Source organism: Megascapheus bottae, chromosome 21 (assembly GCF_031878675.1).
Source record: "Megascapheus bottae isolate mThoBot1 chromosome 21, mThoBot2.hap1, whole genome shotgun sequence".
Taxonomy (NCBI): Eukaryota; Metazoa; Chordata; class Mammalia; order Rodentia; family Geomyidae; genus Megascapheus; species Megascapheus bottae.
Window position 1 is genome coordinate 11123436 of NC_143529.1, and position 21708 is coordinate 11145143.

General features: G+C 36.4%; 1 protein-coding gene and 1 long non-coding RNA gene across 4 annotated transcripts in view; one reads left to right on the plus strand and one right to left on the minus strand.

The window, feature by feature from the left end:
- Trak2 (trafficking kinesin protein 2) overlaps positions 1 to 21708 on the minus strand; it is a 60932-nt gene that overhangs the window by 17355 nt on the left and 21869 nt on the right. For all 3 annotated transcript variants that reach the window (XM_090354601.1, XM_090354602.1, XM_090354600.1), the window contains exons 3-9: positions 16006 to 16200; positions 9453 to 9529; positions 5960 to 6076; positions 4935 to 5144; positions 4153 to 4231; positions 1711 to 1841; positions 880 to 954 (exon numbers count right to left, since the gene is read on the minus strand). In XM_090354601.1, the coding sequence (XP_090210727.1) occupies positions 880 to 954; positions 1711 to 1841; positions 4153 to 4231; positions 4935 to 5144; positions 5960 to 6076; positions 9453 to 9529; positions 16006 to 16200 (884 nt within the window). The remainder of the gene's footprint in view (positions 1 to 879; positions 955 to 1710; positions 1842 to 4152; positions 4232 to 4934; positions 5145 to 5959; positions 6077 to 9452; positions 9530 to 16005; positions 16201 to 21708) is intronic.
- LOC150048628 (uncharacterized) lies at positions 13601 to 16108 on the plus strand. The gene is made up of 3 exons (XR_016539130.1): positions 13601 to 13755; positions 15762 to 15860; positions 15974 to 16108. It is a non-coding gene; the product is annotated as an uncharacterized LOC150048628 (long non-coding RNA).

Consider the following 21708-nt stretch of genomic DNA (forward strand, 5'->3'; position numbering starts at 1 on the left):
TATTGAATAGTGGATACTGTAGTCTATTTGTCTAGCTTGTCAAATTGATTTTTTGCTACCAATGGATCAAGGAGTAGGGAGGAAAAAGTAAAACTTCGATGTCTGGTGTGTTTTTCATTTAGTGCACAGAGAAGGCCTTTACAGTCAAAAGTATAAGAAGTAACACAAAGAGGTTAATTTCCTGATTTTAACACTTTCCCCCAAACAGCAGATATCAAAGTCTTACAATAGTTTTGAGTTTCAATAAGTTCAAAAACATAACTGTAAACAAACCTGCAAACAAATATATCATTTGGAGGCTTGCTTAGTTAAATTTTGTTGTATTTCTTTAGTTTTCTGTTTTGATACTATATATTTACATTTTGTTGTTAATTATCTATCTGGGTTTGATAACAGTAATTGATTTTAAGTTATTAGAGTTTATAAATGCATAAAACTTCCAGAACATCCAAGATGATTCCTAGGATTTAGTTGTAGACTGCTTCAGCCTAAGTAATTTTCATATGTGCTAAACTGCCACCATGTTATATTCTAATATACTGAGTTCACATATAGAGTATATATATGATATTTTTTTCCTGTTCCTCCAGACATACCTGTAGAAATACTATTAGAAATTATCTTATTTTAAAAACTGTTGAGCTATTTACACCCTGTAGTAGTTTACTGGTGGAAAGGTCCTATATCCTAAAGAATCTTATAAATGTCAATGTTTTTCATCAGGAAGACTATTGTCATAATTAGTAAGATTAGAGGTAAAAAGAAAATTAGAGACCGGGGAAAAATTCAGGTAATTCCCCTTTATCATTATTGCTCACAAAGATGAAAAATGCAGTCCCCTCACCCTGAATTACACAAGACACAGGGCGACGTCATTACCTCCATTGTCAGCTGGCGCTGGGCATCTTTGGAAGCTTGTAGGTGGAGTCTCAGCTCTTCCTTTTCAATCACATGCTAGCAACATATCAAAGGAGACATGTGAGGCCTTCTTATATATAACACAGCCTCTTTCTCTTTTTCATTTGTTTGTTTTGTGCTAGTTCTGGGGCTTGAACTCAGGGCCTGGATGCTATCCTTGAGCTTTTTTGCTTGAGACAAGCATTCTACCATTTGAGCCATACTTCCACTTCTGGCTTTTCTTGATAACTTGGAGATCAGAGTCCCATGGATTTTTTAGACTGGGATGACTCTGAACTGTGATCTGAAAATCTCATCTTCTTCAGTAGCTAAGATTATAGGGCCAAGCCACTGGTTCCTGGTTCCTTCTCCCATTTAAAGACATGTTAGAAGTTTCTCTCTGGGTTCATCCTTCAAGTCTACAAAAGCAAATCTTTCAAAAGCCAAATAAGAAGAGCAAGAAAATGGGCAGAGGAGAAAAACCATAAGACATTCAAAGGAAAATGAACACAAACTGAGGAAAAGGTAACTCAATTTAGAGGAATAAGTAGAAGAAGTTATTCATGTCAATTAGCACTTAAAGAATAATAAAGCAATAACCAGACTAAGGCATTTAAAAAAGGCAGAGATGTGCCGGCACCAGTGGCTCACACCTGTAATCCTAGGCACTCAGGAGGCTGAGATCTGAGGATCGCAGTTCAAAGCCAAAAAAAGCAGAGATGTGTTTATTTTGTTCAATATATTATGATTCAACAGTATGATGATTCTAGGTCAGTTCTTGGCAACATCTACTGAACAAATGAATATGCTTACTTCTTTAAGTTTATGCTGAAGATCTACAATCTGAGACAAAAGTGAGGAGATCTCTTCTTGGTATCGAATCAATTCATCACTTTTTCCTGACAATTCTTCAGTCATTTTGGACATCTGAGCATTTGTTTCTCCTTGGAGGAAAAATACAGTTTGAAAGATTAATGTAGAAGGCAAGAGTTGGCAAACATTAATAGACTCTAAGTTAAATTCTGGTTTGTGGGAGCACTGAACTATCATTAACAGATTTTTCTGAAAGATAAGTTTAAAAACTAAAATAAAGGTTTTCCTAAGATCTGGGAACTGGTAATTGAATACTGGGATAACTTGTAATCCTCTTCATGAAAGACAGCAAGGAGAGCGAGGGGAGTTCCATATCTTGGGGAATGAGAAGTAATAATTTATGTCTTTCTCTTCAGGAACAGAAGTAAAATTCTACAAAGCAATAAAAATTAATCATAACAAATCTCACAAAGAAACACTTCCAGAATAGAACAGCCTATGGCAGATGAGATGCTTCTGTAAAAGACTTTCAGGAACACTCAGCCAAGCAAGGAAGGTCTGTACTGGAACTCTTACCGCCCATCATTCATGAAACAGGGCCTCTAAAAGGCCATTGGGTCTTTATTTCACATAATAAATGTGACATCTAAACACAAGCAAAACCCCCACAAATTTTTATTGTTTATGTACACTACTTTTTTTTTTTACTATTTTGTATGATATTTTTCACTATCATATATGTTATTTTAAAATTAAGGCCTGTTATATTAAGGAAGCAGATTTGGAGCTCAGCTTTCAGAGAAGTCACTTCTCTAATTTTTTTTTTTTTTTGGTCATGGTGCTTGAAGTCAGGGTCTGTTCCAACACTCTTTTACTTAAGGCTAGCGCTTACCACTTTGAGCCACAGCGCCACTTTTTGTGTGTGTATGTGTGGGTTATGGGGCTTGAACTAGGCCTGGGGCGCTATTCCTGAGCTCTTCAGCTCAAGGCTATGGGCCCTACCCTTGTGCCAAGCCCCACCTGCCTTTTCTAGAGGTTAACTGGAGATAAAAGTCTCAGGTTCTTTTGTATCTGGGCTGGCTTTGAACCTTGATCCTTAGATCTCAGCCTCCTGAGTAGCTAGGATTATAGGCCTGAGCCACCACGCCCAGCCACTTTTGGTTTTTTGAGCAGTTAATTGGAGATAAGAGTCTCCTGGGGACTTTTCTGCTGGGGCTGGCTTAGGACGGAGATCTCAGTCTCCTGAGCAGCTAGAATTACAGGTGTAAGCTACTAGCATCTGGAACTGCTCTTATTTTTAAAATGTGAAATGTGGATAATGATGGAGGAAAGGATTCTATTATATTCCTTCTGGTTCTCTAGTATTCTACAATTCTTAAGTATCCTATCAAGAGACGCAGCCAAAATTAATTAATATTTGTTTCTTTTAATATAAAATGCTACATAGTAACAAAAATTAATTATCTATGAAAATCTTTTGCCGTAATTTAAAAACATTACCCAAAACATATTCCCCATATATCCCCTGTATTCCACAAAATTGGCAGTAAAGACTCAATGAATGCCGGATTTTATGACCTCTCTTTTACTCTGGCTCTACCACTTAACAGTTTTCTGACTTCAGCAAATCATATTGTCTGTATGATTTTATCTTCAGTACCCCAGAAAGCTTTGCTTCCTTTTCTCTAAAAAGCTAGTTTTTAAAAAGAACTATATTTTTATTATTTTAAAATAGTTACAGAAAGGGGTTATCATACAACACCCCTTTCATCATTCTTTTCCACTGATATACACTGAATATTATGAATGCTTTCTCCCCTTCTTCCCCCCCTTTTCCCAACCCCTTAAGACTATACTTCTCGACAGTAATATAAGCCTTTATTTAATGATGACAACAGGTAAGGCAAACTTATTCCTTAAAAATACACGTACTATCTTATTTACGGTTGTAGGCTCAATGTGATATGTAATATTTTTCAGTTGCCTCTATGGTTTGTGTTTTGAAGAATCATGTGCTGGTAGCCTGGTTCCTGCTGTGGTCGTATTAGGGCAGTGGGCCTTTAAGCAGTGAGGCCTAGTGGAAGGTATTTGGGTCATGGGGGTATTACCTTAAGAAAGAATTAGTATTAGTCTCTGCCAGTGGGTTAGTTTTCTAGAAAGCAGATTATCACAAAGCAAGACCACCTCAAATGCCCCTTCTATAAATAACCAATTGTTTTTCTTGCTCTCATATTGTGAGTAAACATTCAGACACCAAAATTAAGGGCCAAATAAACCTCTTTATAAGTTACCTAGCTGCTTAGCCTTAGATATTTTATTGTAGCAACACAATTAACAATTCGAATTGTTTCTTGAGATGCTTTTACTGAAATCAGTGATCTAAATTCTAAGCTGCAAATATCTCCAAAGAATTGTCCAAAGGCAGAGTATGTTACTACTCACGCAGCTCTTTGACACAGTCACTGACAAGCTGTTGTTCCTTTTCCTCATAGGTACAAGTTTCTGTCTTTATATGACAAGCCTTCAAGAAAAAAGAAAAAAATAGTATGCAACAGTTACTTCTAATAACTACAAATGGCTTTGCTATTTGAAGATTATAGTTCACCCAAATATAAGAAAATACATAATTTACTAAGTTTTATCCACCATAAACTAAAGCTAGGGGAAATGAAATGACACGTTTCTTTCAGGGCTTTGCATATGACTCATGCCCCATGGGACTCACAGCTGTTTGATGAATTTCTAGTGTTGGTAACAATGCTACTTGCTCAAGTGGGACTTACTTGGTTTCCTAACTTTATAAGCTTATGGAAAATTGTAATTTTTTCCTGTATAGTTTTTTAAATATATAATTGTATTGTTATTATTAAAGTGTTATACGTAAGGGTTACTGTTTAGAAAGTCAGGTAATGAGTACATTTCTTTTTGGACAACATCACTCTTTCCTTTATTTGAACCTTGTAATTTTTTGATCCAGCTCTCTTCACAGTCATTTAGTTATTATGTATTTCCAGAAGATGGATATGCATGCTATACTAGGGATATTGTATTTTATCTGTCCACCTGTTATTATTTACTTTTTAGTGAGCTCTAGATAACAAGGGATGAAAAAGTTTCTTATCTGCCACTCACTAATTGGAAAAACATATAATTTACCTCAACAATGCCTGGGTCTAAATCTTACAGCTTGAAAATAAAGGAAATCAGAATTAGTCTGAAAGCACCTTGGATCGGAGAGCCATATTCTCTTCTTCCAGTTCCCTGAGCTTTTCTTGTAGCATGTCCAACTGCAGCAAACCTTGAGATAAGCTAAAGGACTCATTGAACCGAAGAGGTGTAGAACAGCTGGAATCAGTCTCACTCTCTTCAGATGCAATGGAGACAATTCGAAGCAACTCATCTTTCTTGGATAGTTCATGTTGCAGTTGATTAACCTGAACATAGAGAATACTTAATTGAATTATGTTCTCTATTTCTTTTTACATGTAAAATGGCTTCTATTTCATGAAAGATTTGTTTTTCATCAAAAAGAAATCACAAAATCAGCTCCCTCCTGGATTTAAAAACTAAAAGAGAGGCTGGGAGTTTGGCCTAGTGGTTAAAGTGCTTGCCTAGCATGCATGAAGACCCGGGTTCGATTCCTCGGTACCACATACATAGAAAAAAGCCGGAAGTGGTGCTGAGGCTCAAGTGGTAGAGCTCTAGCCTTGAGAAAAGTCCAAGGACAGTGTTCAGGCCCTGAGCTCAAGCCCAGGACTGGCAAAAAAGCAAAACAAAACAAAACCAAACACCTGAGTTATAGAGAACTTGAAGGTTAACCATTCAAGTTGACAATAAAGTAGGTGTTACTACAAATATTTCTTGATATAAACATTGTAAAAGCTTGTTTTTTTTCTGAGTTTTGTTTTGATTTGAGTAAGAATATCCGTATCAGGCCGTTTATTTTTTTCTTTTAGTAAATTTTAAATAAGATTATATACAAAATCTACGTGAAGGAGCAGGGATAAAGTTAAGATTCTCAACAGGGTGCCAGAAGCATCTGAATACAGATGTTAAACCACTGACTAAGAGTCATTTGAGTGTTCTTCCATACAATAACATTTTATTTCTGTCCTGTTAGCGTTAGTTCAATGACTGCTCATGAAGTGAACAGGTACTGGATATTATTTACCTATTGTCATGTTTCAGGGTTACCCAGGGTTACCCAGACCTAAATTATTTCAGGCTGTAAGTATAAGATCAAAATTACCTGATCAAAGGCTTGTCCCAGTTGCTCCTCCAGGGCTTCATTCTGTTCAGATAAGACGTGATTCCGCTTTAAGAGAGCTTGTCCAATTCGAGCAGCTAACTCCAAATCACGATCCCTCTGTCAAAATATCACATGCACTTTTTCTTTAAATATAAACATAGATGGCAATTTAGAAATTCTGCAGTTCATTTTACTAAACTCAAAAGCAATCTCTTATAAAGCAACAAGATTCATTTTGATGCCTACAAACCACAAATGAACACAGGACCAGTAGTGTTTATAGATAACTGTAGTTATAAATGCAAAGGGTCATCTCTTTTCTTAATAGGAAATATGATTTTATTGGTAATTCTAATCATTAGTCCCCAACACTCATTAAGTTTGAGGAAGAAGGAAGAGGAGGAAGAGAAAGAAGAAAAGGAAGGGAAGAAGAAAAGAAAGAAGAGATATTTGGTAACTACAACAGTGTATTAAGCATGATAATGATACAGAAGTAGGTATTTAAGATATAAGAAACAAAAATATACTCATTACCTTACTTACATAACTATAACACCCCTGTTCATCACCTTTACTATACATATATTTAACGATATAAGATTCAGTTAAGGATATTGAAAATAGTTCCATTCTGACAAAGATTATATACATTCACCATCAGTAGTTTAGAGGAAAGCACAACCAAGAGCCCTGTTGATAACTAACTGTAGGAATGATGAGTTCTCTTGACAACAGCTGTAACAGGAAAGGCCTGAAGTGAAATAAGGTATAAAAGATTGGAAATTCTGAAGCTTTGGGTTTTGCATAAAATACAGAGAAAGGAAGCTAAAATTGGTGATGATGCAGGGAGGCTTTAAAGAACAGGCTTCTTCTCTTCAATTAGTCTTTCTTAGTAGGTGGTGGCATCTAGTAAAGGTATAGAAATCCCACTGGTGGTAGTAACGATTTTATTTGTAGGATGGACAAATCGTCAATGTACATGTAACTTGCTTCAACATAACTATGTGCTCTGTTTATGTTAATCATGATCAGAATAAAATTAAGCTTCTCTTCATAGAACATGAAAATGAATAATTGTCTACATATATCAAGACCATTAATTTAATTTTAAATAGAAGCTGGCAGCATATGTGGAAACCATTCTTGGAAGTTAGAAGAAGAAGAAAGCTACAGCAAAAAGATCAAGATCAAATGAAACTGAGATGCGAGAGAACACTATTAAATGATCTCATTTGCAATAGCCCCCAAAAGAATAAAATATTTAGGAATTACTCTAACCAAGGATATAAAAGAATTAGTTAAGGAAAACTATAAAAGCCTAAAGAAAGAAATCAAAGAGGATATCAGGAAATGGAAAGACATCCCACGCTCATGGATAGGGAGTATCAACATAGTGAAAATGGCTATACTGCCAAAATTGATACATAATTTCAAAGCAATCCCCATCAAAATCCCAAGGACATTCTTTACTGAAACAGAAGGCGTAATCCAAAGGGTCATATGGAACAACAAAAGATCTAGAATAGCCAAAGCAATTCTAAGCAAAAGAGCAATGAAGGTAGTATTATAATATTAGACTTCAAACTTTACTATAGAGCCATAATAACAAAAACAGCTTGAGATTGGCACAAAAATAGATCAGAAGATCAATAGAACAGAATAGAAGATCCAGAAATAAAACTACATACCTATAGTCAACTTATAGTCGACAAAGGAGCCAGAGATATACAGTGGAATAAAAACAGCCTATTCAATTATTGGTCCTGGGAAAATGGGGCAGCCACATGCAGAAGACTCAAAATTGATCCCAGCCTGTCACCATGCACAAACATTAACTCAAAATGGATCAGAGACCTCAATGTCAGACCTGAAACTCTGAAACTGCTACACAACAGAGTACACTGGAACTCATAGGCACAGTCAAAAAACTTGCTGAACACAGTCCCAGGGTCACAACAGAATGGGGAGAGACTCCACAAACGGGACTACCTAAAAATAAAAAGGTTCTGCACAGACAAAGACATAGCTACTAAAGTAAAAAGACAGCCAACCAACTGGGAAAAGATTTTTACTAGTAACACATCAGCCAAATGCTTAATAGCCAATATCTACAGGGTACTCAAGAAATTAATCCCCCCCAAACCCAACAAACCAATCGCTAAATGGGCAAGAGAACTAAAGAGAGACCTACCAAAAGAAGAGGTTAAAATGGCAAAGAAAAGTATGATAATATGCTCATCATCCATGGTCATAAAGGAAATGCAAATAAAAACAACCCTAAGATACCACCTTACCCCTATCAGAATGGCCAATATTCTGAACTCAGACAACGACAAATGCTGGCGGGGATGTGGAGAAAGAGGAACACTACTTCACTGCTGGTGGAAATGTAAACTAGTATAACTACTCTGGAAGGCAGTTTGGAAGTTTCTCAAAAAACTGAAAATAGATCTTTTCTATGACCCAGTAAAACCACTCCCAGGCATCTACCCTGAGCATCGTAAGTCAGGATATGATAAGTACACCTGCACAGCCATGTTCATCTCTGCATTATTCACAATAGCCAAGCGGTGGAAACAACCCAGATGCTCCACTACAGATGAATGAATACAAAAAATGTGGCACATATATACAATGGAATTCTACATAGCCAACAAGCAAGATAAAATAACGGCATTCACTGGGAAGTGGAGGAAACTAGAGCAAATCATGTTGAATGAGATAAGTTAAGACCAAAGGAACAAAAGGCGCATGCATGGTCTCCTTGATATGTAGATATTAGATCCAAACAGTATAATAGCGATGACTCAATACTTGGCTTCTCAAGGTCATTGACATGATCTTGGAGATAAAAATATAACTACATAGACATAAAAACCTATGATGGAATATATACTCTCTATATAATAACATATTATATAGATCATACAAACTCTCAGCTTAATTTTATTCTTAAATTTATGTGTCAGTGATTGCATATAGAAATCCCATTCTTGAATACTTATTTTTAAACTTGACATTTGAAATATGATGTGAAAAAAATCAGTGTTAATAAAATCTTTTAATTGAAAAAAAGAGGGCAACACCACTGGTTGCCAAATGGAAAGTTAGCTCACTAGTAGCCCAAACTAACAGCAATCTCAAACACTCTAATCTCAGATCATTACCAGAATGGAAAATACTAATGCATGCTCTAAACTGCATGCATTGTTTGGAGGTGCTTCCTGAATGATTAGCTCTGATCCAGTGTGAATGACAGCAGGAATAATTTTATAACAATTTTGTCTTCACAAGGAGACCAGTTAGCACTATATCAATCCACCATTCACTAATCAGTCGTCTGCAACTTTGGAATGTCATCTCATATCCAGTTGTATCAACTTTACACAAAAACATAGTACACAGATATCATTTTTCATCTGATGTGTGAATTGGGTAGACTCAAAATGATCAACCTTTAGCTTTTTATACCAAATTAAAAATACATTCTTACCTCTGCGAGGAGATGAGTAACCATATCGATGTCATTGTAAGTTTTGGTCATCTGCTCCACCCTGTCTGTGCCTAAAACTAAGGTAGTTAAAATCAATTATTTATATTCTTTAGGAATAATAGAAAAACATCTATGAGAATCAAAAGATAAACAATGAAATACTCAGGCTGGGAGGATATGTATGAAAATGTTAGTAGTGGTTACCTCTGAGTAGAAACTATGGTAATGTACTATTTTCTGTGTTCCCCCTAATTTTCTATGAAGAACAAATGTTATTACGTCTGAATAAGACAACAACTCTAATGACAAAGTTAGTACAACCATAATTCTCAAATTTTCAAGATTACAGAGCCCCAAGACTGGCCTCTTTAGTCAGCTATCACACAGACAGGAAACATCACAGTTTCCTCTGTGTAGCCTAATCGCTTTATTTTCTTTTAACCCAATACTGTAATGATAAAGAAATGAGGCTCAGGATAACCTAAAAGATACCTACAGCAAAGCCCTTAGGAAATCTCTTGGCATTTAGGCCTTATAATTAAATGCCTCAAAAACCATATACCGAGATAGGCAAGTATAGACTATCTTTAGTTTTAAAGCTAATCTTGTAAAAAATCCATGTTGCCTTCAGTTTTGCTAAAGTAAAAGTATGTTAAATGATACTGAAGTGAGCAATGCTTCTTACTTTCTGGCATAAACTTTGCTAACTCTTAGAAAATATTTACATTTCAGGTTGGATGTGGTGGCACACACTTATAATTCCACCACTTTGAAGGCTGAGGCAGAAAGATTTCAAGTTTGAAGCTAGCCTGTGTGTATGTAGTAAAATACATAAATTGTTCTCTTCATTTGAAGTTATGTTTTATCCCTGCATCCTTTGTATCAAACACTCCAATCTCAGATCATTACCAGAATGGAAAATACTAATGTTATTCTATTTTTACTAGTATTTCCTATTTGTTATTTTTAGTAATATTTTAGTAATATGTGTCATTTATTTGAGATACTGCTCAATAGTTCTCTCATAGTCCCTTTCATAGTTCTTTCATAGTCCCTTTATCACAAATGCTAAAGTGCATAATGAATTCTAATTTGCTGAGTGGTAGAAATGGCAGTATTATCAGTCCATAAAAAAAAAACAAGGGCGAAGATATAGAACCAACCCCGATGCCCCTCAGTAGATGATTGGATCAACAAGGTGCGGTATTTATACACAATGGAATTCTATGCTGCTGTCAGAAAGAACATTGCCCCATTTGTAAGGAAATGGAAAGATTTAGAAAAGATCATATTAAGTGAAGTAAGCTAGACTCAAAGGAACATAGGCTCAATGGTTTCCCTCATTTGTCATAATCAGTAGAAACGTTGGGCTCGCCTAGCAGAGATTTACAACAGAGCAAAACCTAGATACATAATAAGGCCACATAGGATGACCTTATGAAAGGAACTCCAGGATACAGAAACAAAAGGCATATAATGTGTGATTGTTGTCCTTAATATACTATGTTATTTCTCATCTCTTTTGCTGTCCCTTGGTTATCTCATATTGTTACTGTATCTTACCTTGTTATCTGATATATTGTATATATGTTTATTTGGTTATTTGAAATAGGATAGGAAGGGGGGGAAAACAAGATGAGTGGCGGGAACAGGGGTGAGGGAAATGGGGACCAAAACATGAGAAAGGGTATCAATTTATGTGAAGTAATGCATCTTCTTTTTTTTTTTTTTTTTTTTTTTGCCAGTCCTGGGCTTGAGCTCAGGGCCTGAGCACTGTCCTTGGACTTTCTCAAGGCTAGAGCTCTACCACTTGAGCCTCAGCACCACTTCCGGTGTTTTTCTATGTATGTGGTACCAAGGAATTGAACCCGGGTCTTCATGCATGCTAGGCAAGCACTTTAACCACTAGGCCAAACTCCCGGCCCCAGTAATACATCTTCTATCTGGCGAATATAATGGAACCCTTCTATTAATTACAATAAAAAAGTAAATACTTAAAAGACCTAGAAAGACCACCCCCCCAAACATAACAAAACAAAAAAAAACTTAGAAGGGAATAACACTAAAAATACATGCTACATGCCTTTTATTCCAGGGGAGGCAGAAGCAGGAGGACTATAATCTGAGAATAGATGAGGTAAAAATGAGACCCTATTATGAAAAATGAACTAAGGGGATAAAGTCACAGTTAAAGTGGTAGAGTACCTGCCTAACATGTTTGAGGCCTTCAGTTCAAATCCTAATACAAAAAAAAAACAAACCTTATATTTTAGGCTTATCCAACTTTCCCATAGTAAAACTCAAAACATCAGGAAAAAAAAAATGAGCCGGGAATGGTAGCTCAGCCTGTAACCTTGAGCTGAAGAGCTCAAGGACAGCACCCAGGCTGAGTTCAAATCCTAAGACCCACCCACACACACACAAAAGAAACCCAAACATGGCCCATATGGCATAAAATGCCGCAATGGCTTCTGATAACCATTGGTAGTGGGTAAAGTGACTGCAGTTCTTCGTAATGTAATATCGAGAGCATTTCTTCAATATAAAAAAAAAAACTGTCCTCAAAAAAACAGCAAAAGAAGACTGATGACACACCATTTAGAGCAGCCTTTCTCAACGAAGCTCAGGGGAGAAATAATTCCTATGGACTATCATCATGAGAGAGATGGTTTCTTCTATTGTCCCAAGGATGGTATAAACCTAGTGCATGGTGTGCAGAAGATTTGACAATCCATGGTACACCAATGTGCTAGGGATTCAGTGTCATTCTTGTGCAGAGATTGAGAAGTGCTAACCTCTGGGATCTGGCTTATAGTTAAATGTTCTCTAAACATTATCAGTCATCTCTTTTCCTTCCAATGCAAGTTAATGAGTTTTGAGGGCGGGGGGAAGGAAAGTATATCTAAGAGTGAGAAGAAATAATTTCTACAAATGTGTATCTCTGAAAAATTGTATATACGTCCTAATTCCTTAATTCTCCAAATTAATGTCATTGAGAAATGGTAGACAACATTGTCTGTCTGTGGTCCTCACACTTGGGAGTATACAGCACATTAGTACATGTTGAAACAGAGTGCTATGTACCATCGTTGGCCCAAGAACTTGTACTTCTAACAAGTTCCCAAGTAATACTGACTGTGGGGGCCCACATTTTGAGAAAGATCACATTAAGTAGAACATAACAAAATCCCCAGGTATGGTGGAACCGAAAAATCCCAGTGCTCAGGAAACAGAGGCAGGAGAATGGCCAAGTCTGAGGCCAGCCTAAGGATATAAGATGAGTTATAGGCCCGTCTGGATCGGACACCAAACCCAATCAACTTCCTCCCCACTCCAACCTTATACCTTAGAGAGTGATATGGGTGGTCTTTCATTCCAAAATAAAATCTTCAAAAAGGCAGATCCAGGTTTCTATTTCTAGTATTTACAATAATGAACAGAAGGTATTTTGTCCTGTGTGTCCTAATTACATGGCTCACCCCTTAGCTCATTGTGAGGTTTACTTTTACAAAAATCAGGAAAACTCTGAATGAACTGTTGCGCAGTCTTGAGCATTCTGAGAAGTGAATGTGTGCAGCAAGGACTGAGACAGAATTGCTTTTTGGATCCATATACTGGTCTCAAGTGTAATATTTTAAAAGTAAATAAACTTTTTCTGGTTTGGGTGATTTCAAAGAACCATGTGCCCTCTGTTCATTCATGTAAAATGGCTCCAACCCCAGTACTTTCCACAGTTCCTTCTCAATCACATTTTCTTTTTCACAGCTCTTTAAATTTCTTTATGTTACATAAGGGAGATGACTCTCTGCATGTGCCACCACTTTTTAATTAGGTGTTAAAATTCACTTTAGCAAGTACAAGTTACCCATTGGCCTGTGGGTAAAGTGGGACAGAAAGGTGCTGAAGTAGCAGCTGAACCTCGTGATGGCTAGTACAGCTGTGAAATGATTATTCAACATCACACATCATGAAATCTTAAGAGAGCTGTGGAGCAAGGGTAAAAAAATATCTTGTACCTTGTTTTTTTTATGCAGTTTATTAAATGATAAATCACATTTTTTTTTCTTTTTTGGTCAGTCGTGGGGCTTGAAGTCTGGGCTTGGACACTGTCCCAGAACTCTTCAGCTCAAGCCTAGCACACTACCATTTGAGCCACAGCACCACTTCTTGTTTTCTGGTAGTTAATTGGAGATCAGAATCTCATGGACTTTTGTGCCCTGGCTGGCTCTGAACAGCAATCCTCAGATCTCGGCCTCCTGAGTAGCTAGGATTTACAGGCCTAAGCTAAATTCCCAGCCCTAAGGTAAGCTTTTATCATCACTTCAGTAGGCTATAGGACAGGGGCATGCTCAATTTACCTTATTAAAATAATGAGAAAATGAATGTAATTTGATGAAATTTTAGTTTGAAAGTTCTCACAAATTTAAAAACTCAAAGGGATAAGAGGAATGGGAACAAAAAAAAGTATTCCTTCTAACAAAGCATTTTTTAAGCAACCAACTCAACTAATCTGAAGCTAAAAACTTAAAATTTTGATTGGCTTAACTTAGTTGAGCTACTTTTTTTGGGGGGGGGGCAGTTCTGGGGCTTGAACTCAGGGCCTGAGAACTGTCCTTGGGCTTTCCCAAGGTTAGAGCTCTACCACTTGAGCCATAGCACCATTTCTAGTTCTTTTTTGTATGTATGTGGTACTGAAGAATTGAACCTGGGTCTTCGTGCATGCTAGGCAAGCACTCTCCCACTAGGCCAAACTCCCAGCCTAAAAGAGCTACTTTAAAAGAGTAGCTTTAGGAAAGAGGGGCTGTGGCTCCTGGGGTAGGGCCATAGCCTTGAGCTGAAGAGCTCAGGGACAAAGCCCAGGCCAGAGTTCAAGCCCCATGATCCCCCGCCACCCACACACAAAAATAGCAGCTTTAAAAAAGTAGGGAAGGAAGAAAAAACTGGGAGAAAGCAAGAGAAGAAGTAACACTGTTCAAAAACAAATGCATTCTTAATTTGCCTTACGTAACTATGACCCATGTGTATATCACCTTTACAATAACAATAAATAAATTAAAATATTAAGAACAGAAATATGTTTTTATTTTGGCTTCTTTTTCTAGGTAGAAAAATCTTTCTTTTTTATTGTAATTAAGAGAGGGGTTAAAAAAACAAAAAAACTGTCTAGTTCTGGGAACCACTACTAAAAGCAAGTTAATGATTACTATGAAAATGGGTATTTCCTAGTTATTCTCTACCAACAATCTGCCCCTAGAAATATTGAAGCATTCACTGTGAAAATGCCTATGACCTGATACAAAGTCACATTTAACTGAAGTTAAGAGAATTTCACAAACACTATCAATGTTGAACTTACAGATTTGTATAATACATTCTATCAGCTACTATGCACACATTTTTTCTTACCTTTAACAATTTTATTTTTTTACATATATTTTTTATTGTAATTAATAGAAGGGTTACATGATATTTTCCAGATAGAATGTGCATTAATTCACATACATTGATACCCTTTCACATGTCTTGGTCTCCATTTCCCTCCCCCCACCCCCATCCCTCATCTTGTTTTCTCCCCTTCCCTATCCAATTTCAAATAACCAAATACAAATATATCCGATATATCAGGTAACAAAGTGAGATACTGTAACAATATGAGATAACCAAGGAACAGCAAAAGAGATGAGAGATAACATAGTACCTCTATGCACACATTTTTATGCTATATAGATAAAAGAGAATTAAAAAAAACTAGAAATCAAAAACAAAACAAGTTCAGCCTATGGCAGATTTTTTATTTATTTATTTTTTTGTGGGTCATGAGGCTTGAACTCAGCCTGGGCGCTATCTCTGAGCTCTTCAGCTCAAGGCTACCAACCTACCCTTGAGCCAAGCCCTACTTCCCATTTTCTAGAGGTTAAATGAACATAAGAGTCTCAGGTCCTTTTGTGTCTGGGCTGGCTTTGAATCTTGATCCTTAGTTCTTAGCCTCCTGAGTAGCTAGGATTACAAGCAGGTCTTTAAAATGAGATTAAGTGGAAATAAATCTCCATATTTCAAAGTTCAAAAAAAATCCTTTATTTTGTTGTTTCTGACAGCTTGTTGCAAAATGTTAATTTTCAGGACAAATCTGGCTCAAGCACTCATTAAACTATTCTCCATGAATCTTTAACCATGAAGACAACTATTTAATAAGAGAAGAAGTAAAAGGATCACAACTAGAATTAAAAAATGTTAACACTTACATCATAGAGTGATAAAAAAATTGTGAATTATCTTGCTACGTTTTATAACATTCTCTTTTGTATACAGACTGGGGAAAATCTGGAGTGTGAAAAGCAATGGAAACTATAAGCATGCCTACAGCACTTGCCACTCAGAGTCATAACATGACCACATTCCTGCATTCAGGTATCTCTTCTTAATCATTTTCACTTGAAGTATATAAAACATGAATAATAGCTACTAAACATCAAGTGTTTTAAAAGGCAGTACCATGATACTCATGCTCTTCATATCCACAGAAAAACTCTAAGATTAAAGAAAGAAGACTCACTCATGTAACGGAAAGTCTCTTCTGCAAGGACTGGAGAGAGGGCTTCAGATGCATGCTGCTGTTGGAGTGACGACTGTGCCCAGTCTTGATTTTCATATAGAAAGAGAGAGTCTACTTTTAGCTTATACTGGGGCAATTGTTCTTCCAGCAGATTCACCAGCTCAACTTCAGGGAGATTGTCATTGGAGCAGACATCTAAAAAGGAGAGAACCCACGCAAATAAACATGGCGTATTTCACTTTACTAGCCTAGGAAGGAAATTAAGAGAATTACTTTTCCAGATAAGGTAACATCATTATTAAAAATCTACTACTCTAGGGCTGGGAGTTTAGCCTAGTGATAGAGTGCTTGCCTAGCATGCACGGAGACTGGGGTTTGATTCCTACATACCACATACATAGGGGGGAAAAAAGCCAGAAGTGGTTCTGTGGCTCAAGTGGTAGAGCTCTACCAGCCTTGAGAAAGCCTAACGACAGTGGTCAGGCCCTGAATTTAAGCCAGGACTGGAAAAAAAAAAAAAGAAGAAAGAAAAATCTAGTACTCTAGTACTCTGGGTCTTCCATTTCTGGGGCTTGAATTCAGGCCCTGGACATTTTGCTCAAGGCTAGCACTCTGCTTCTTGAGCCACAGCACCACTTCTGGCTTTTTCTGTGTATGTGGTTCTGGAGAATCAAACCCAGGGCTTCATATATGCTAGGTGAGCACTCTACCACTAGGCCAAACTCCCGGTCCCTCTATATTTCTTAAAAAAAAAAACAAAACCCAGAACTTCTCAAGTAAAAATGATACCTCAAATTATACTATCTAAAAGTAAATTCTTTAGTGAATATAATTGTTTTCAAAGTTTGAAATGAACTGGAATTGATCTCTTATTTTCTCCTTACCAATCTATAATTTAGAATTTTTGTGATGGGGGAAGGAGGAGGATGCAATACAAAACAGCCAGCAGAAAACAAATTCATAAGAGACAAAAATTATATTGTCTTTAAAAATATTACTTTGAATTTGGTTATTTGAAATTGGATAGGGAAGGGAGGAAAACAAGATAAGGGGTGGGGGTCAGAGGGAGGGAAATGGGGATCAAGACATGTGAAAGGGTATCAATGTATGTGAATTAATGCACCTTCTATCTGGCAAATATCATGTAACCCTTCTATTAATTACAATAAAAATATATGAAAAAATATTACTTTGACTTCATGGGAATCTCTTCAAAAACACAGAAAAATATTTTAGTATTTTTAAATGGTATTAATGTATATTAAGCACTAGCATTGGAAAAATATCATTTTTTTAAATTTCAGAGATGTGGTATACTAGCAGGTGCTGGTGGCTCATGCCTATAATCCTAGCTACTCAGGAAACTGAGATATAAAGATTGTGGTTTAAAGTAAGCCCAGGCAGGAAAGCCTATGAGACTCTTAATCTCTAAATAAAAACTGAAAGTAGAGCTGTGGCTCAAAGTGGTAGAGTACTAGCTTTTAGCAAAAAATGCTCAGGGACAGTTCCCAGGCCCTGCGTTCAAGCCTCATGACTCACAAAAAATAAAAAAGTGTAGTATACTAAAGGTGTGAAAACAGGACAAATTAAGACAATCTGAAAGAGGGAGAGAGAAACTGGTTGCTCCCTAAAAATCTCTCTAGCTCTCATATAATATAAATCTAGTATGATATAGAGACAAAGAGTATCAGCTTTTAAGTCAGATAGACCTGGGGTTGAATTGTGATCCAACAATGTGCCCAAGCCTCAGGGCTGACCACTTGTCCTAGACTGTAAGTTCTCACATATCATGTCTCTAACATACCATATCAATCTCGCATATTACCCAAGTCCTCAAAGCATCCAACTTAAGTAATCTAGTACTATCCCTTTTTTTCATTCTTAAAATTAGAAAGAATATGGGCTTTGGCATCACATCTAACTTCTACATATGACTCATGTACACATTAGCTATATGGGATGTTAGACAGAAAACATTCTTCTCTGAACCTTAATTCCCACAATCTATAAAAATAAAGAGAATCATTTACTACAGTAATGGTTAAAAGTAAATAAAATAAGAAACAAGGTAGCTAGGAGACACTCCCTGAGTACTTCACATCATTAGTCTCACTTGCATAATATTGCTGAATATAGCTGGAGCTTTCTTTTATTATGCAGCTTCTGCCTTCCTGTTTCTAATAGTGGCCAGCATTTAACACCTCCCAAACACCAACAGTTAAAAAAAAGGAGACTGATCTCCTTTTATCATGTTTAAAATACTAGGACTTAAAATAGAGAAAATACAGGATGTTAGATATCTACCCTTTCACTTTAAAGAAATCTGGCATTTCCTTTGTGGGCAGGATAAAGAAACATACTCTAATTCTGTCAGAGCAACAAAGTACAGCTGAAGGGAAAAAACTTCAAAAGGTCAAGTTTCTAATACTTAATCTGAACTCACCAATGATGATTTAGTTAAGTCTAGCACACAAAAAGTGGGGGGTGATATTACCATAGCCACAAAGAGAAAAGATGAGGTAGATGAAGTGCATTTAAACTATTTAAACTTTAATCAGGGATAGATGGAGGAGAATGAGGAAAAGGGTGACATTGATAAAGATGAATTTTACTCATCCTTGGACAGGTAGAAAGGAAACCCCTTTGCACAACTACTTAAAGTAAATATTTTTAAAAGATACTGTGGAGGCAGGAGTTTGGCCTACTGGTAGAGTGCTTGCATAGTATGCATGAAGACCGAGGTTCGATTCCTTGGTACCACATACAATTAAAAAAACACACAAGTGGTGCTGTGGCTCAATTGGTAGAGCTCTAGTCTTGAGCAAGCCCTAGGACAGTGTTCAGGCCCTGAATTCAGGCCTCAGGACTGGCCAAAAAAAAAAAAAAAGATACAATGTACTAAAAAACTAACATGTTAAAATTGAAATTGCTTTAGGTAACAATTAAAGATAACTAAAAAATACTTTAATTATGGTTCTAAAGAAAATCTTAAACCTTGAGAGATCTCTTAAAGTTGTGAAAAATATATCCAAATTTTATTATTACAAATTCTGTCTAATTATGTAATTTTTATCCTGTCAGACATCTATGATATACAGATTGTCATTATAATACTTCCATGTCATTTGAATTTATTTGTTTATTCATTCATTTAATTTTTGTGGCAGTGGGGATTAAATTTAAGGTCTCATGCTTGCATGGCAGCACTTGAGCCACATTTCTAGCCTTCCAGAAAAGATGATGACTATAAAAACAAGCAGAGAGAAAAGAGACTACTAGGTATTCAAGATATAATAGAAATAAAGAACTAAAATAATATTCATTAAGAATTACTATTTCTTACAGGGTTTTTCTTTTCATAAATATTATAGAAGTCCAATGAAAATTCCAAGTCACCAAAAAGTAACAAAAATAAGTGTACAAAATGTTGTTCTTAATGTACAATTTCCTTTTCTCTTTTTTTTCCCCAAATGGTTAATCTTATGTGGTTACTGTATCTGACTTTGTTACCTGGCATATTGTATGTATATTTATTTATTTGAAATAGGGAAGGAAAGGGGGAAAACAAAATGATTGGAAGGGGGAGGGAAACGGGGACAAAAACATGAGAAGGGGTATCAATGTGTGAGAAGTAATGCACCTACTACCTGACGAATGTAACTATAACTCCTCTATACATTACCCTGACAATAAAGTAAAAAAAAAATAAGTGTCCAATTCAGATTTAGTAGATTGAGCTAATCTTGAAATGAGCTCTTTCTACCTTCTGTTTGTTTCCTTATTTCTGATAATGCACAATTTATAAGGATTTATTATTTAATTTTCCAATATCTCTTCCATATATCTACTTCTTTCCAGTCCTAACTGCCTCCAAATGGGTTTAAAGCCTCCTTTTGCTAGTAGCTACATCTAGAATCCTAGCTACTCAGGAGGTTGAGATCTGAAGATTTTGATTTGAAGCCCAATGCTTTTTGGAGATGGGGAAAAAAATGGCTATAAGTAGAGCAGCAGCTCAAGTGGTAGAGCACTAGTGTCTTGAGTGAGATTTAGCCTTGAGCAAAAAAAGCAAAAGGACAATGCTAAGGCTTGAGTTTAGGCAAACAAACAAACAAACACCTGGTCTGCTCTCGTTGTATTCAAATCATATTCACATCATCATATCACTTGCCTGCATAATTTCATCTCTAGTCAGAACAGAATAACATTATTGAATACTTAAGGCAATCACTAGAAATTCCTTACCACTGATGATACGATTAATATTAGAATAAAAATACTACAGTATAGACCAACATAACAAAAAAACCCACAAGTCTCAATAAGGTAACTACATGAGCAAATACTGTGCCAAAGGAAAATTTAATATTCTTCCAAGAAAACTAAACACATACAAAATGTAACACCCATGATATTTAGTCTCCCATAAAAATTATTAACTATGCAAAAAGTAAGCAAACTGAAGTCCACAATTAGGTGATGTTAGAATTGGTAAACAATTTTAAGACAGCTAGCAAGCTAGGCAGTGGAGGCTCACACTTGTAATTCTACCTACTAAGAAGGCTGCGATCAGAGGTTCCAAGCCAGCTTGGGTAGATAAGTCTGTGAGAGTCTTATCTGAAACTAATTACCAAAAAGCTAGAAGTGGATGTGTGGTTCCAGTGGACAATACCCAAGTCCTAAGTTTAAGTTGTAGTACAGGCACAAGAAAAAAAAGCAGAGATGAATAGGTGCAAAATAGTAGCAAAAAGAAATGCAGTACAAATATTTAATCCCCAGGGAATAAATCTCAAAAACATTTTGCTATATAAAAAAAAAGATTCAGGTATGGGAGTTTGGCCTAGTGGTAGAGTGCTTGCCTAGCATGCACGAAGACCTGGGTTTGATTCCTCGGTAACACATAAATAGAAAGAAAAAGCCGGAAGTGGTGCTGAGGCTCAAGTGGTAGAGCTCTAGCCTTGAGAAAGTCCAAGGACAGTGCTCAGTCCCTGAGCTCAAGCCCAGGACTGGCAAAAAAAAAAAAAAAAAAAAGATTCAAACAATCTGAAATTCTCAATCAAGCAAAAATGTTCTATAGTAGCAAAAGCAGTCTAATGGAGGATCAGAGGTAGAAGTATTACATAAAGAGACTTAGGTGCATGAGAACTTTCATGGGGTAATCTTTTGTGGGAGTTCTATAACTTGATTGCATTAGCTGTATGTTAAGATTTCAAGCTATACTTAAAGACAGGCTAATAAAGCTGCCTTGAATGGATTTACAATTTCAGGATTTTTTTTTTTTTTGCCAGTCCTGGGCTTGAGCTCAGAGCCTGAGCACTGTCCTTGGACTTTCTCAAGGCTAGAGCTCTACCACTTGAGTCTTAGCACCACTTCGGCTTTTTTTCTATGTATATGGGTACTGACGTGCATGCTAGGCAAACACTCTACCACTAGGCCAAACTCCTGGCCCCAATTTTTTGGATTTTTAGTAAGTGGTACTGTGCATTAATTATATGTTTTATAACACCCCCAACTAGTTTTGTAGCAGTATCCCATATTTAATATCACTGCATCAGCAGCAAACATGAAAATTCTTGTTAAACAGGTTAAGGCTAGGAAAAAGCCACACAGGTCAGGTTTTGTTGGCTAATGAATTTTAGAACCAAAGTTTGGGGAAAAAATTGAGTATTTTGAATTGGTTTTGATTCAGCTTTGAAGATAAAGCAC